General features: G+C 38.7%; 1 protein-coding gene across 1 annotated transcript in view; it reads right to left on the reverse strand.

Moving 5' to 3' along the window:
* Positions 1 to 508: 508 nt before the first annotated feature.
* The window catches only part of MMRN1 (multimerin 1), a 49288-nt gene continuing 32011 nt past the window's right edge, over positions 509 to 17785 (reverse strand). Inside the window, exons 6-8 of the mRNA XM_061992659.1 lie at positions 11756 to 13735; positions 4852 to 4998; positions 509 to 3886 (exon numbers count right to left, since the gene is read on the reverse strand). Coding sequence (XP_061848643.1) covers positions 3465 to 3886; positions 4852 to 4998; positions 11756 to 13735 — 2549 coding nt within the window. The 3' untranslated portion in view covers positions 509 to 3464. The remainder of the gene's footprint in view (positions 3887 to 4851; positions 4999 to 11755; positions 13736 to 17785) is intronic.

Raw genomic sequence — 17785 nt, forward strand, 5'->3', positions numbered from 1 at the left:
GCTTGTCAAAGCCAAATCAGACAAAATGTTGCCATGGTTATTGAGTCACCCAAATAAAGAGAACACCACTCACTCTGAAGTACAAAGGCTCAGGATGGCTTTGTGATCCCTCACAAGGGCTGTGGGTAGAGATGAACATTTAGATCTGCTGCCTGCTGTCATTAGGGGATGCAAATCAGAGTGGAAAAATGAAAGTGGAGGGGTGAAAAGGTGCCTTGAGAACTGCCTTTCCTGGTTTATGACTAAAATGTTCTCCTGGGAGTTCAGACTGATTGCTGTCTATTCTGCATAATAGGTAGGCAGACTGATTTTATTGATCTTCAGTTATTTTTCAATATTGTTTGCTTCATTAGTCCAAGTATATAATCAAAACCTATAAATAAGCCTCAATGGGCCAGCTCAAACCTATCTTCATGGTGAAGAGTATAGATTTTAGATTCTAACAGTAGACAGAACCAAGTATACTCAGTTTTACTACATCCAAGGAAAGATTTTAATTGGTTATTGTACAGTATAAAAGGGAAGTGCACATTTACTACATTTTAAAAATATTTCTTCAGTGTCCTAAACAGTGGTATGAGAATAAGCTTCAACACTGTTTTCTATCAGGGAAATGATTTTTCTATGTGGTAATCCTACAGATGTGGTTTCAGTCAGAATTCTCACTATATCCCAATGAATTTGGAGTTTTGTGTGGAACCTTCCCCCCACCTCCCAAAAAAATAAAAAAAGAGAAAAGAAAATCATCATGATGATATAGAAAATATCTGGCTGCCAGGAGAAAATAGTGTTTGTGAAGATGGGGACCCAGCCTGCAGAATTCAGTGGCAAGGGCAGCAAAGGTGAAGAAAGTCACATTAAAGCAGAGATGCAGTCTCTGGTGGGTCATTTAAATTCCATCTGCAGGGTAATTTTCACGCCATTTACCCATAGCCACTGCAGGAATACAGACAACTAAACACATTGAAATGACAAAATCATAGAAGGAGTGATAGGGGCTTGTGGTCATTATATTTGATAAAATTCAATGATACGCTAGGCTGAGTCAGAGCGGTAGCAGGGATTCTCAGTGTTTGCAGAAAAATATGCTATGTGACAGGAAAAAGGTCTGGTTTATGCTCATTCAAGGTACATAGTACATTAAAAATCTACAAAGTACAAAGAAGAAAGGATTTCTGGCCTCAAAAAAGGCCCAAAACCCAATTCAAACAAAAAATACAAACAATAGCAAATCATCCCAACATACTAACAAGGATTTACAATTGACCTTCAAAGTAGTGTCTTTGTTTCAGTAGCTACTGTTTGACCAATCCAGTCTCTGATGACAAGATGACCCGCTTAGTGGATGAGGGAAAGGCTGTGGATATGGTCTTCCTGAATTTCAGTAAGGCCTTTGACACAGTCTCTCACAACATCCTACTGGACAAATTGGCTGCCCATGGCTTAGATCAGCCTACTCTGAGGTGGGTAGAAAACTGGCTGGATGGCTGGGCACAGAGAGTTGTAGTGAATGGAGTTCTCTGATTCTATGGCTGTATTTTTTCAGATCCTTCAAAGAAACATGGGGTAACTTTATGTACTGCAAGATCTCTTAATGGACAACTAGAAGATTTAAATCCTCAGGAAATGGGCTTGGATTTAAAGCTTTTATTGATTCTTGATTGCTGTCCCTACCCACTAGCCATAGTAGTATGGCCCCTTGAAGCTGGGACAATGCTCATTTCTGTGGTTCAGGCAGCCAGTGTACAGAGGTGCATGCCCACAGATGTGCCTCAGTACCAGTGCTCCTGGTGGAGAATGCACATCACAGCTTTGAACAACAAAGTGTAGTTTTATACATCTGAGTTGTTGTGGGTTGTCTTGTCTGCCACATATAGCATGAGAGAATTCAGTCATGTCTTGGGCTTTCATCTTGAGACTTGGTAAGCTACATTAACTAAACCATACCATGAAGAAAGCTGAAGATTCTCAAGTGTACTCAAGTTCCTGAGAGTGGAAAACAAAATAATTCATGGAGCTTCAAAACATTCTGTGTTTCAATAAACTGGCATAGATGATTGGAGCATGCTTGCTAACAGTAACAAGGCTATGGAAGAAGAAGGACTGATCCTTTAACAGTAGGTGATCAATAGAGCCACAAATAGGAACCTGCCGAGACAAACCTGCCTGACACGTGGTAAGGGCAGTAGTGGCAAGAGCAAACCTGGCTTGTGGCATTAATTTGTGAGGATATGAGGAGTGTGAGAAAGTTTATTTTTTCAGCTGGGTGAACAAGGAAAGGGAGGGAGACAAATACAATGAGACATGAAACCTGACCAATTCGAATTAGTAAAGGCAGTAACCAGAAACAAACTTGTTCAGTCACACAAATCAATGGGACATCAACAAACCAGCTACTCAGGATTTTGCAACTGATAAAGATGAAAACCTAAAGATTTGGGTCTTTTTGGTTTTGTTTTGTTTCATTTTGTTTCAGACAGTCATAGCATGAACTAAAATCATTTTTCTTTTTTTTTTTTTTTTGAGTTGGATTGTTGCTTGTAAATCACATTGTGGTTTATGCAGACTGAAATGTAGTTCTTCTTGCCTCAGTAGTTAGTGAACATAATGCAGAAACAAACAAACAAACTATCATAAATTTACAGAGCTCAAACTTAGAAAGTACTATGATTATCTCATTTAACTTTATGTACTTTACAGGCCAAATTTTATATGCTAAATCTGTGTGAAGCCAATATAACCATGTTTGCTCAAAAATATATCCTCTAAGGAAAATCCAGATATGGTTTAAATGCTTCAAGCAACAGAAAGATTCCATCAAATCCACTATAATGTTTTCCCAAGACTAATTATATTCACTGTTAAAAATGAGCACTTTAGAGCTTTTAAGTATTCCCCCTTGCTTTCTGTTATCATACTGATCACGTTAAAAAAAATCACGAATCAATTAAACACTGACATATCAAAGTATGCAGTGAATAATCGCAGGTAAAATAAAAAAGAAATATATTTTTTCTAAATAAAATATATACATGTGATTATCACTTGATACAATGAGCTAAGTAATAACCCAGCATCTGAATCCTCAAAATCTATCCACTTTCAATATGTACTCAGATTGCAAAGGAATAATCAAAAGCAGCTTTGATTTGCCTTGAGAACTGATTCTCAGCAACCTTGTGTAAGTACATTTATGCAATGCAAACACAGAGGACAATTAGATGTGTGCTTCCCAGTCATGCTTATATAAGGAAGATTCTCATTTTTTTCTCCAACCCAAGGACTCTGCAGATGTGCACAGTGCTACAAGCAAGCAACTTCTTGCAGAAGCAGCACTTCAAACTCCATCACGTTGGTTACTTTGGGAAAGTTACTACTGTTACAGAAACAAAGTATTTAAAGGCAAAGCTAAACTTACATGCAGATCACTTCATTTGATGGTAACTGTTGCATTTATGACCGATTTAGGTGCGATATAACAAGTAACCACTAAACGTAGTTACTGGTGGATACTTCGCTGGTATGGAGCCAGTTGCTAGTCTGAGCCACACTTCTTGCCCATAATTTAACTCTAATAAAGCATTTCCAGTGATTACCCTGTCAGCATACTTGTTACTATTAATATTTTCAGCCTGAAAAGTGAGTTTATCTATTCCATCAATGACCAGATAGCCAGAGGCACGTGGACTAAATGATTCAATGGTATACTCAAAAACATAGACTCCCAGATAGGGAACATGGAACTTCCCAGTTGCTGGGGCAAATGAAGCTCCGTAGTTGACATCAAGATTGTTAAATTTGATGGGTCCTGGAGTTGTCATTCCATACGTATGAGAGGCAAAAAAAGCCACCATAGGTGCATATCTGTATGATCCTTTTGAAAAATCTGGAAAGAAATAAAGAATAATTTCAAGGAATGTGATATGTAGAACGGCAACTTGGGCCAGCCAGAAGATCAAAAGCAGCTTTTCTGAGATCACACCATCCAGTAGCATGATAGTGGATTTTCATACATACAATCGCATAGTATTTCTGTACTGCATAAAAAGTCATTTTCCTCACAATTAGAACTAGTTGTATCCACAAACGAGCAATTTTAGAAACAGCAAGGGAACTTTATGTTTGTCTATACTCAGTTATCATTAAGGGAGCTGCTATTTTTCTCTTCTTTCTTTCTCCTCGAATTTTTTCCCACACCAGGATCTCTTTCATTGTTCATCTGTGTACACTGAAGCCAAGAATTTTCTCCACGAATCTTAGACAAACACTAAAGAGGTTTAGAACTCCTGATGGTAAATGAGGGAATAAAAGTATATTTTTTGTTTTCAAGCTGAGCCTGCACGCTATGATTCCCTGCCACTATACAAATGATTTTATTCACTATTCCTATGCTGTCATGAGTGAGAATCAGTCAAATGGCTGTTGAAAGCTGCATAAAATTCACATTCCATGTGGCTTGGATGTAAATTATTTATTTGCTCTCTGGACTGAATAAGCACAGTTTCTACTTTTCTTTTTTGAAGTATCTCTCAAGGGCCATGTCCTTTACTGATTAGAATCAGAGGCATGCCTAAAATGGCTCCTCGAGGTCATAGTCCCATACAACATGGTAGATACTGGTATTTATAGAGCATTTATGGTCGTGCTGAACCTGGTGTTCCCCAGTGATATGATTTTATCTCCCCCTTGAATTCCATGATATTCTTTTCAAATACATCTATTGCACACCCTCGCACTCTGCAGGATTCAGCAGAGAGCTTTCCAGCTATTATGGCTGGCCCCAGCCCAATTTAATCCCATCATCTGGTCACATTAAAGAAAGAGTATCACATTACTACATTCGTTACTTGCCGACACTCAGAGAGTTGTCATTCACCAGCTTCGTGCTGCAGTTGACTCCTCCAAAGGGGTGGCGACAAGCACAAATAAAACTCTGTCTGTCGTTGATACAGGTTCCTCCATTCTGGCACGGGGAACTGACACAAGCTGAATACTGTCCTGTGATAGAAAGGGATGAAAACCAACAATCTCAGCTGCAATATTGTTACAGTGACACTTTCCAAGTTCTCAGTATTTCAGAATGACTCCATAAAGTCGGGGGAATTTCTGCAGAGGTTCTGTGTGAAGGCCAGCTTCAGGTCTAGCCACAGCTGTTCAGACAGTCCAGTCTCCCTCTTCATGTAAATGCAATATACCCTTAGCTAGAGCTGTGATTGTACAGTCCAAGAGATTCCTGTCAATAACTGCCAACCTTTCCTTGCTTATTTCTAACCTTCCAAAGACCGACCAGCCTCCTTAAGGTGTAAGTTTAAAGCCAGCAAAGCCTGGCTACAGTCAAGCATTCAAAAATTCTCCATCTGAGAACCCAGTCGTCCTTGCCACAGCCTGCTACAGAGAGATCTGCAGTCCAGTTACCACCAGCTGCTCGCTTCCCTCTTCGAGCTGGTCACAGTGACAGTGAACTCCTTGTGCTGAGCCCCACATAGCTGGCTCAGCCTTCTTCCCTTCTCCTTGTCACCTCTTCAGGTGAGGCATCAGCCCTGCTGTCACCTAAGATACTAAGTAGACCTCAGACACTACAGCAAACCAAGGCACAAGTGAAAATCAGGCAGTTCACAATCATGTGATTAGAGAAATATATTGGATAGCTAATGAATCTTTACTATGAATGGGAATTTGCTGAGTCTTGGAGCTGACCATACTGCAGGACTCCTTCAGTGGTGAAAAGTAAAACTTGGAAAAGACAATACTGACATATCTGATTTTATTTCCTTCTTTTAGTGAGACAAAAGAAGTGATTATTTTACTGCTGGTTCGGGCAAACCTGTGCTTTGATTTGGTTTCATTAATGCAGTCAGAGAAGGCTGCACTTTTCAGACAGAACCATCTTATCCTTAGGGGTACCAAAACCCATATTTTGTACTGCTATTGTACAGGTTAGACTGTCCTAACTGCAATGTTATTCACCCAGATGTGTCACAATCATTGCAGGAGAGCCTGGTTATTAATGATGAAAGATCTAAAATGCTATCCAAGCCACCTCCAGTACTTGTCATTACCCATAACCAACTCAATTACAGGATATCTACCAAGATCATTGTGAAAGTTTTGTTTTGCAAGCAACACGGACGATACCAAATGAGTCATTTTGCAGAGAACTCTCACTGAGAATTGCCCCCTTCCTAACTATGTATGAGCTGGCCAGACCACGCCAAGCCAATACAGACATATCTGTAAATTCAGTGCTCCTGAGTTCTGAGACGGTAACTGAGTGTAATCGTGTAGTGTGTTGTCATAGCAGCCTGGGGGAGAAGAACATTCAGGCTACATGAAAAATTAATTACTGCTATGAAAAATTCCGATCACAAAGCATTCCCAAGCCATACATTTTTCTTTTCTCTTTCTTTGGTGAAATAAAAGTCAGATGTTTTAGAAAATAAACCTTATTTTGCCAGGAACTGTCAGTAGAGCCTTGGAAAGAGAAGTCCACACAGTCTTGTGACGATAAATCTAGATTGGTGGTGGGAACTGCACAAGTCTTTCATAAAAGGGCCTACTTATTGCCAGGGAAATGTTGATCTGGATCTTCACATATATATTTCAAGTAATGCCCATAATGGTTATCTTCAGATTCCCATCCAGACCTTTCACAGACTGATGCATTTAGGCAAACTATTTCTATGAGAAATTTTAGTTCAGTGAGTGGAATGTTAAAGCACATTGTACAGTGCCACTTGAATTTGCACTGACGGAGCATATGGACTTCAAATCACAGCAGCGATTATTTTCAGAGAAGAGACTATCCATCCCATAATGCCTGAAATAAAGTAATTTAAAACTGTCATGACTGGGATCACAGCACAGGTAACCAGACATGAGGAAATAATGTTTCCCTTCTCAGACAATAGTTCTGCTGCACTTAATTGAAGTTGTTTTTCACACCTATTTACCAAGCATCCACAACATTTCACTCATATTAACCCAGTATCCACATATTTACCAAGTGTGAAAGGAAAGCAGAATAGGAAGGAAAACAGTGGATTGTGCTGACTCTATCATGTTCCCAAAATACAAAAGCTTTTTCTAAGAACAGGGTAGCCTCTCTGCTAATTGGCCTCTGCTATTCATAAACAAGAAATCCGAGAAACAGGAAAAAGATCACAAAGAGGAAATGATAATGAGATTGAAGCTCATGTTTTAAGAGTCTGTGGAGACATGATTTTGCCTGAATTTCATCTTGTAGTTTAATCAAAGTCAGACAGTTTTACCTACAACAAATTAACCCTCCAGGTGCAGCATTGTTTAACAGCAGCTGGAGAACCTGCTACATTTGCTAGAACTAGGAGAAGCTGTGAAAGGTTTCAGTCAGGTCAGGATTTTCAGAGTAAGAGGCATATGCCCTAGGTCTCCACTGAGCAGGTAATCTCTATGTAATATCCCCGTGATCTTATAATAGCCTGTTTTTGCTGTCATTTCTTGCTGAGGCTGCTCTTCTGCCTGTTTTTCTTCTCCCTTGCTGTAGGGTATCCTGAGACCCTACATCTGCATTCTCTGCTTGGGGTAAATATGCCAAGAGGTTCAGACTACGAACAGATTTCCTACTATAGTACATACCCTACTTTTAATTAATCTTTCATAGCTTAGTAGCGTAGTTGAGTAAAAGAGAGATACCCTATATATTAAATTAAAGGCTTAAATTGTAGCTATTGATAGAAGAGAATAAATTGGAGTTGCTATTTACACCCAGAATGGTGGGAGTGAGGAGAGACAGTTCATGCTGAGTTTTGCTGCTCTTCAGGAAGGCAAGCAGCCAGAAGCTCTTTGGGGAAATAGATTGCCAATGCTGTACAAACAAATAATGAAGCTCTGTCAGTATCTACCAGGGCATTGTTTAGAAACAAATCAAATATTTAGCAGTTTAATTGTCTCCTTACGGAAAGAAGTGACTCCAGTGGTTCAACTTGGAAATGTCTGAAGAGGAAGTAACTTACCAACATTTTCTCAATATTTATTTATCAGCAACTGTCTCTCAGGAAGTCCTGGGAGATTGGAAGAGCCTGAAAACCTGCTAAACAACCCTGCTCACACAGGGTCAGACTGGTTGTCAGTCTCCAATTATTAATCACCTCTGGCTCAATGCTCCCAGTCTGTCAGTGCTAAAAGCAACGAGCATCCCCAGCAGCCTAGATGCGAGGAGTACCAGGGAGCAGTGGGAGAGAGGCAGCACCACCAGGGCTGGTACCCAGGAATGGAGAGTGACAGCAGGGCTGGTGCCTCACCTGGAGAGGTGACAAGCATGACAGTTTGATCTCAGTAACCAAGGTCAATCAAAGCCCACCACAACTGAAAAGGTCTGGAATTTTGTCTTGAGCTGAAACAGGGATCTCAGGCCTCTGGGCAGGCTGTGTAGTCTAGGACCTAGGTCAGGATACCCAGGGGAATTAAGGCTATTGGTTCACTCAGGACCCTGACAGGGAACTTGGGTATAAGCACTGGGTAGGGTGTTTGTGGTGCAAAAGAAAGCACCAACATTCATGCACTGTGCTCTTGCATAAAAAGCAAGGAAGAAAAGTACCTCAGCTGTGTTCTCCAGTTTTGGTTGGGGGCAGACTATCACAACTGATCTGAGCTACTTGGACACAGGCAACTCTGCTTCTCTGTATTTAAGCAGGGATTTTTAATATTTCCAGTATGATGATTTTAGGATCACTGAATTAAAGCCAGCAAAACAGTTTAATCTACCCATTAGTCTAAAGAGTAAATATATAAAATTGAAATATATGTCATCAAACTGAGCTAGAAAAACCATCACATTTGTGCAACTAAAACACAAGATAAAAAACAACTAAACAGAATAATTTCACTGTAGGCTTGAATGATAGAGCCACAATGGAAGTTTTCATATCTGTTAGGAGTTAAAAATATCGTGAAAACAAAATCAGAAACATGACACAGGGAAAATGAGAATGAAAAGTTATTAACACAGGGACACTACTTTAAATACATGTATATAACACAGCACCACTTTCAGTCCTGTTGATGGAAGGTTGGCGTGATTTGGGTAAAGCAAAATCACAGCTAATACAAGGCACGCAACAAGGGAGTGCATTCACCTTTGGAAAGCACAGCAGCCTGTGAATTCTCTACAGAACAGACACAGTACTAAATGGGAATGGGAAAATGGCAACTGAGCTGAGCTGCTCTAACACTGCATCCCATGCTTCTGCAGTAGAGCAGTGCATTCAAAGGTTGGATGAGACAAGTTCAAAACAAGACTAATCAAGTGTTTACTGTATAATTTTCCTTTAAAGGCTGTCATCTTCTCTATATTAGATACTTGAGGTTATCTTAAGACCATCACATTTAATCCATTTGGGGTTGCCATTACAGTTAGTATCAGGCAAAGTGTTAGGAGACTTTTGTCCCTCATACATGTATTGCAACCTCGAGCTGACACAAACCTTTTCTTTTGTTCATTGCACAGTATGAGAAGCCTCCAAACTTGTATATCTCTGCATACACAATGCAAACTCATATTGTTTCCCCTTGATTTCAAATAACTGCTGAGAAAAGCATTACCTCAGAGCCAAATCCTAACCACACATGAAAACCAATGAAAATCCCAGTCTGTTAGAATAGGATCAAATATTGAACATATTGGAATCAATGAGAACTGACATTCATCTCTTTATAGAATATGATTTTTTTTAAATTCAAAAGGATGATCTAAGATCAAATACATTTTATTATTAGTCAATTATGTCTTAGAGTTTCTTAAAGAAACTTTAGTAGAGTTGATACATATCTCTGGATAGTCTTCTGGAACCTGAGAGAAAAAGTAACTTGAAGAAGTTACATCTACCCAGGCAGAAGACAAGTGCTTGTTAATTAGGATAATGGTCTTCTTCAACTTACGTAAATGGAATGGATGACTTTGTCATGAAACATCATTATGTGTAAAAGCTCATTACTGATGGAAAACTCTGCATAAACATTGTTATGTAGAAACTTTCCTAAAATTAGGGCTTTTCAATACGTGGAAGGATCTCCACTGTCTGTAAGAGTGAGCACACATCCAATGTTATTTGAATTTGTTAAAATTCAGCATGAGATAAATAATAAATAGGAAAGACATTATTTCATTGCCATGGAGTAAAAAACAGACCAAGTGTCAGATTCCTGTGCTCCAGGCAGGTAGCCTTTTCCAATGAAGTAGATAACCCAGGGAAGATTAAAGATATCATATTTCATTTTCCCTTAATTTTAATCATGAACAAGGGTTTTCCATTTCCATCTTAGGCAGTGGCAGGAACAGGCAGAAGACAGAAGTGGCTGAGAAATAATTGACATTCTTAATATAAAAATATTCAAATTACCTTGTAGTAAAAAAAAATGGCAAATCTTAGTGCATTTTTAAGTGCTAATGCCTGCTGGAATAGCTGAATGAGCTCTCTAACTGAAAAGATAACCAAGGACTGAAATCCTTCAATGGGGATGGCTTTTAGCAGAAGCCAAGCTAGTCATGGGTCCAGGGCTTTAAAAAGGATCCTTTCCATTCATTATTGAAAAGTGCTGTATTTAGGACAGGAGGAAATGAAAGAGAGAGAAAGGAAAGGAAGAGAAGAATCATGAAGAAGGAAAAGGAGATTGCCCATGGTCTTAGCACACAAATAAGAGCAATAGATCTTACTACCCCTACATATGCTTACAATAGGGAGCAAATATAGTTTGAATATATATCTTTTTTTAATTTGAATATATATATATTGAATTTTAATATATATATATATAAAATAAAGAATACTTTACAGAAAATATTTAGATCTAGGTCTTCAGAAGCATATGGACATCTATATGTCTTTTAGGGATCTGTCTCATTTTAATGTTAATTAGAGTCCTCTGAGGATTTCTATTCACTTAACCATTCTTCATTTTCTGTATTTTCCAAGAAATGATATTTCCATAAAACATTAGCTTGTGCCATTGATTTTCACTCAAGTCTGATTCCAAAAGTCATTGTATTTCTGTGAATTCAGCCATATGAATTCATTTCACTTGACGACATTTGAATTTCTGTTTAGAAACAAATTATGCTCAAAATGTCCTTTTTAAGAATGGCAGGTGCTGCCCAGCTGAGCTGTTCCCCAGGGGGACTAGAGTCAAACCTACATTATTGACTGGGCACCTGATTCTGCAAGAACATGCTATTGCAATTGTAACTGCACTAATCATCTCAGGGAAGTACTGAAGAAGCTGGCAAAAGCTTTTTTTACAGTCATTTGATGTATTCACTTCCTTCAGATTTTTTGATGCTTTTCATGCCTGCTGACATTGCAAAGTGCTGCTGTGACTTCTGATTTCTCTCTCAGCTTTCATAGGTTTGGTTTTTTTACTGAAATTGTTAATTGAGATGTAGACCAAAAATTCCTGTAATTTTGATTTTGGCTCAATTGTCAGCTACGTTCGTAAGGTCAGATTCTCAGCTGAATGTGTGTGCATGCACATATATCTCAAACTAATCATATGTGAATTTGTTACGGAAAATTAAGTGGAGTTTCTAGATGCTTTAGTGCAGTCTCCTCATAAGAAAAATACTCTTGTAAGCAAGAGCCTCAAGCTCCTCTGAAACACTCTTTACTGCAGTCTGTAAGCTTTTCAGTCACCCGCAGTCAAGTTCTGCCACCTCAGTTCATCACAATGGTTACTTTAATACAAATAACCTAATTTTACTAAAAATTTAGGGAAAATTAATTACCTGGATCTATAGTATTATCCGCGTTTCTCTGACTGCGGCTTGCTAGGCTCATGGTGGTGTTTGATGCTCCTTTTTTCGCTGGGGCTGGTTTCTTCATAACTAGTTTCACTTGCTTCTGAAGTTTGGCGGTGTTGTTCATTACATTTGCCACTGACATGTCAACATGCTGCGTTAAATTTGTCAAGATAGTTCCTGCTTTTATTTCAAGCACAGATTCAATGAGCTCTTTGAGGCCTCTCTGCAGCAGGGGGATATCTGGCTGAGCAAGTTTAATTAGCACAGGTATACTCATGTTCACTTTGTGGATGCTGCTGTTGGTATCCTGACACAGCCCCCAGGCCTCATGAGCAGTCTTGTTCAGAAGTGGAATGCTGTTTGAGAAGCGAATCGACTTGGCTTCCAGGGCCTTGATCCTGGAATTCAGTGCCTGGAGCTGAAGTGAAACCACTTGCTCTTTCTCTGTTGAGGCAGCTTTGGTTTTTTTCACTGAGACACAGTTGTTTGCCAAAAACTTGGAAATTTTTGACTCCACATTCAATAGGCGAACCTCATGGTCCTTTGATTCCTCCACAAAATCAAACAGTTTCTCTTCCAAGCGGCTAACATTTAGTTGTAGATTGTTCACTTTTGATGATGTAGCATTTAAACTATAGGAAACTCTTTTGAAATTGAGGAGGTTACTTTTGTCAGACTCCTCATACAGAAGATCAGAAAAAGATGGTGCTACTTGGGAAGTGAATTCATTCTTCTTGACAGTGAGCAGTGTCCAGAGGGATTCATTCAACTGCTGGAACTGGGGAATGAAAGAGAGGAGGCTGTCCACTTTCTCAGCTTTGCCACAGCAGACTTCAGTCTCATTTCTCAGAGTATGTAGCATATCTTTCAGTACATAGTTATCTTGAATAGAATCAATGACAGTGTTTATTACTACCATGGTCTCGTTTAATCCATCTTCTATTTCCATGGAGCATTCCTTAACACGACTCTCAAATCGTTCCTGATAAGCCTGAGATTCATTTTTAAGTCCTTCCTGAGTTATGGAAAGCTCCTGAATTGCAGAACTCATTCTGTTAATGATAGTAGTGAAGTTTTCAAGCTTCTCATTGATTTTTTCAGTTAGAATTTGTTGTTCATATTCTGAAGTAAGACTAAAAGGTACCCCTCGTTCAATTAGGGGTTGCAGGATTTCCATATCATAACACAAATCATTAATTTGCTCATTCATTTTGTCCATCTTATTGTCTAATGGAAGGACCAGGTCAGAGAGACTTTTTTTTAGGACAAGCACATTTTCCTGTGTTGCTGCCAGCTGTGTCTGGAAATCTCTTCTGCTCTCTGATAACATGTTATCACAGACTCCCAGAACAGAGTATTTCTGAATTTCCAGTGCAACACTGAGATTGCTGATCTTGCTATCTTGAACCCTTAAGTCATCATAAATCTGCAGCACCATCATGCCTTGTTTCTTTACTTTCTCATGCAGTGTGAACATGTACTCTGTTACATTGTACTTCATGACTTCATCTGCCAAAGGGATGTTTTGGCTTGAAGACTGTTCAGCTGATAGCAGTTGTTCATGAGCATTTTTCATTTCAGTAAGGCTCCTGTTTAAAGATTCATAATAAATAGCACTTCTTGACTGTTGATGCTTCAAGTTATCTTCCAAGGATTTCTGCTTTTCCTGTAAAGTTTTCATAGGCTTGTTACAAGTAAGGGTCATTTCTTCTTGCATCTGTACCATATGACTCTTTAGCTCCAGAATGTCAAGCTTTGTTGGCTCACTGTCTTTCTCCTGAGCAAATTTTTGCTGGGTTTTGTTCAGATGTTTGACTACATCTTTTGTACTTTCAAGATCATCTGACAAACTAGACACAGTCTTGAAAATTTGAGCCATGCTCTCTTGCATTTCACCTTGAAATATTTTAAAGTGTTCTTTGACAATGTCCTTGATTAATTCATTAATACTTCTGGATTTGAGACCTTTGGGGAGAAGAAGAAATATGGAAACGATAAAACCAATTTTGCTAGCAAAATCTGATTATTTTTTTCCACATTCTGAGCAAACATAGTGTTGTATAGGAGTGAAACACACACATCCTTGCCTCAATTTACCCATTCAAAGAGCAAAAGTTAAAGCCAAGGAATGTGGAGGATGACTAATAGCATTGAGAGACTGATCCATGTATCAACTCTGACCTCCTAGCTAACCTGCTTCTGAGCACTGAAATGAGGAGATCTGTGTGCTTTTGTGGCTTGCTTGTAAGAAAATGGTGTGTTCTTCCTCCACTGGGAAAGTGAGGAAAAAAACACTTGCTTTATCAATATTAAGAAGTGAAAGCAGAAATTATTACCTTCCTATTGTATTGCATGTGTTAAGCAATCATACAGCACACCGTAGTGAGAAAGAAGTAAACTAAAAAGAATAACCTTATTGAGTATCTGAGGTTCGTAACGTGACAACTTCTGCAAAAGCCAGACATTTTAAAGGTACAAAGCTTTCATTAGTCTTTCATACTACAACTCCTTAAATAGCTCCTAGGAACACTGTTCCTGAAAGGCACCAGGCAGAAGTGAATCTGTGGGAATTCTGCCCTTATGAATAACATCAAAATGTGTCTCCATATAGCCTTAGATGGGTTAAGCCAGTCATAAAATAGTGTTCATCGAGAATGCTGTGCGGTATATTTTAATTCATTAGAGATGTAGTTCTACTGTGGGGTGAGATTAGAAGAATTTTTTTTTCAGTCTGTTCTCCAAAGGTAGCACCTCTCCCCAGCTAAAACATTGGAGAGTTCTTTGCATGTTTTTTTCTAAACCTTCTGAACGCTTGTGGCCAGCTTGCAATATAATGGTTAAACCCTTGAACCTCTACAGTGCCTTAATGACCAGCAGTTCTCTGGTTAAAATTGTATTGATAAAGGCAGAAATTCTCTGTTGCCTTGTTTTATTTTCCTCTCAATTACTTCCATAGCCTGCATTTTATTGCTTCATCTCTGAAACAGCAAGGCATGTTCTGAAACCTTATTTGAAGGTACATTCCCAGCAACAACAGTAACACAGCAGGAAATCAGATCCATGAAACCCAATGCACCTTTGGGCTCCAGGAGTGCAAAAGGATTGCAAATAAAAATGGGTTTGTTCAACAATCTAAATAGAAGCACAGTACTTTTTTTATTTGTGTGTTTCCAGCTGGAAACAGAGATAAAGCAGTTGATAATATTTGGTTTTTATGAACGATAAATAAGTATCTGTTAACAGTAAACACCTCTGAGGCTTAGGGGAGAAATTTGTCACTTGTTCAGAGGGATGTATTTTTCAAGTCAGGATATAATAGGCAGGGGCAATAAGTTTGTTAGCCTGGAAAAGAGCAACTTGAGAAATACAATATGAAGTTTTCCAAGCAACAAACTCAATTGCTGTCAGCTGTGGTCACAGATGCCACAGATGCCACAGTAATTTTTACACAAAGTCTAAAAAAACAATAAAGTTTTAATACTGAGATTTCCTTTATTATTTTACTTTTTACTACCTGAAAAGCAAGTAAATGACTAGACAGGTTTATACACATGAATGTGTGCATGAATGGGCACAATTATGGACAGTGCTTTGTTGTTGAACTCGGTAAAGGAAAAACAAAGATACTTGAGAATAAGGATGTCCTGGCAGCTAAGAGGAAGAACCAAGATATGAATGCAGAGTAAAACAACACACATGTATAGAAACTACAGTAACTGATGACTCGGTCGGGTTATTTTATGATGCTGAAAAATGCTCTGTTCTTAAAGAGGCTGTGAAGAAAAGTTAAATGGCTGTGGAAAGAAAAAAGGTTACTCTACACCTTCTGTGAGGAATTAATTAAGTTTCTTAATTTCAGCAACAAATCTTGATAGCAGACCATCCTGCTGCCAGAGGACTTCCACAGAATCTATACTGGCCTTTTCTTTCTGTGACAATCAAGAAACTGCCAGTCTTGCTCTCTCCCATTCCTACTCTATGTAGTTGGATGGCTGGTATTCTATGGAACTCAGCTCTTGTTTTAGGGTGTTCTTATTGTCAAGGGGGTGGAACCTCATAAAACAGACAGCTTTAGGTTTCTCTTCTTTACTTACTGGCTAGGACAACTGGGCACCTGGTGAGCGAGTGCTGCTCCAAACTTCACCAAGGGCTGTGGGAATATACTTCTCCACAGACAGACCTGACCCAAACTTGTGACCCAATCAGTGACCACTGGATATATTCTTAAGCTTGAGCTGAGAATATACATGAGTACATTAATGGATGTAACTCAATTTTTCTGTTGCTCATGTAGAATTATAAAGCTCCAAATGATCTATGAACATTAAAGATTTCTTGCACTTTTTATGAGATTATAAAATTTAATTTTAGCTCCCTGGCTGAAATCCAAAGCATGTAATTACTTTGTGTCAACATACCCTCCCTTTGCAACTTCAATTATTTAAAGAATAATGTGCAAAATACGTGTATGTACACAGGAGATTGAGTTATATATCCATCTGTAAATGACAATTTTGACTTGGAAGTGATTAACACTCCTTTGTTGAGTTCATTTTTAAGAGTGTACATTTTAACAGGGAAGAGGCAAAGAATCTATATAAAGGTTTGATGTGGAGTGAAAGGAGGAGGAAAGAAGAAGTAGTAAACAGATTTTGTTAAAGGGAGAACACCAAATAATTTTCTCTAAGTAAAAATTAGGAACAGTCTCCTAAGTACTGAAAACAATTTTTTAAATGCATAACAGATTTCACTTCTTAAATTAGGGGACCATATCAGTTACTCCAGTGAGAGTTGCCCTGTTTCAACAGATGGTTGTACAAATTTACCTGCACTTCAAAATCACATTGCTTCAGAATGACACTGCTAGTTGAGAAAGCTGTGACTTGCTCCAGGTGAGCTTCTAAGAGAAATTTTTATTAAGTTTGATGTGCCCATATTGCACATCTCTGCAACATTAGAGGACAGTATGGGAGCTCCTTTGAGCTACTGGTACTTCAGGATGGTCTTTGCTCACTTGAAGTAGGATTGACTGATATTTCCTGGACAGAACTGCAGTTGCCCTTTGACATTACATATACAGGACAATAGAAACACTAACCTTGTTCACTTTCTAACTTGTTCCCTCCTCCCCTCATTCCTGCTGCTTACCTGTGTACAAGCCAAGAATAACCTGTCTTGGAGAGCCTATAATGAAAGCAATCAATAGAGCTCCTTGATTTGAGGATAGATTAAGAACAGAAATGGAAAAAGGGATAGCCCTGGAGATTTCATCTAAGCAGCTATAATATAGAGCATTGCAGAAGAAAACAATAAAGGCTTAAAACACATTTGCAGAGGAGTGTGAAATACTATGGGTTTTTTTGCACAGCATATTTTAATTAGGACTTGGACCCTTAAATGTAGACAGGCATGGAGAAGGAGGAGCATGGGATGCAGCAAAAGACCTCTTGGAATAGCATGAAAATGACAGCTCAAATGAGTGGAACATAAAAAAAAGAATGAAGCAAAAGCAGAAGGGAAATGGGAAATATTCAAACACAAATTGAATGTATGCCCAAGGGTCAAGAATGCCATCTAGCAATATGTGGAGAGGTGAAGGCAGGTCACTGAGTGAGAGATGGGATAAACTTGATCCAGGGTACGAGAGAGCCATCTAGCATATGACATGAGCAACTCGGGAGACATAGGACTGAAAATACAACAAATGAGACCACACTTGGCAAATTCGAAGGAAATACAAAAGCACTTATTGTTTCACTTTTTCTTATCTCAGTGTAAGGAGCTCCAGTTCCCTCACCCTATTTTTAAACAATAGAAAAGTCCTCTTGATACTAAAGTAAAGCAAATAGTTTAGGGAAAATTCCTGAAAAATTAGAATAATATTGCACATCAAGGGAATGAAAGCTTCAGTCCCAATCTATTTGCTAAGCAGCATTGGTAGCTGGGTAACAAAAAGATCTTGCTACAGAATTTACAGTGAATGAGTTAATAATTCTGCTGGCGAGGGTCTGCCCA

This window comes from Colius striatus, chromosome 3 (genome assembly GCF_028858725.1).
Source record: "Colius striatus isolate bColStr4 chromosome 3, bColStr4.1.hap1, whole genome shotgun sequence".
In the NCBI taxonomy this organism is placed as follows: domain Eukaryota; kingdom Metazoa; phylum Chordata; class Aves; order Coliiformes; family Coliidae; genus Colius; species Colius striatus.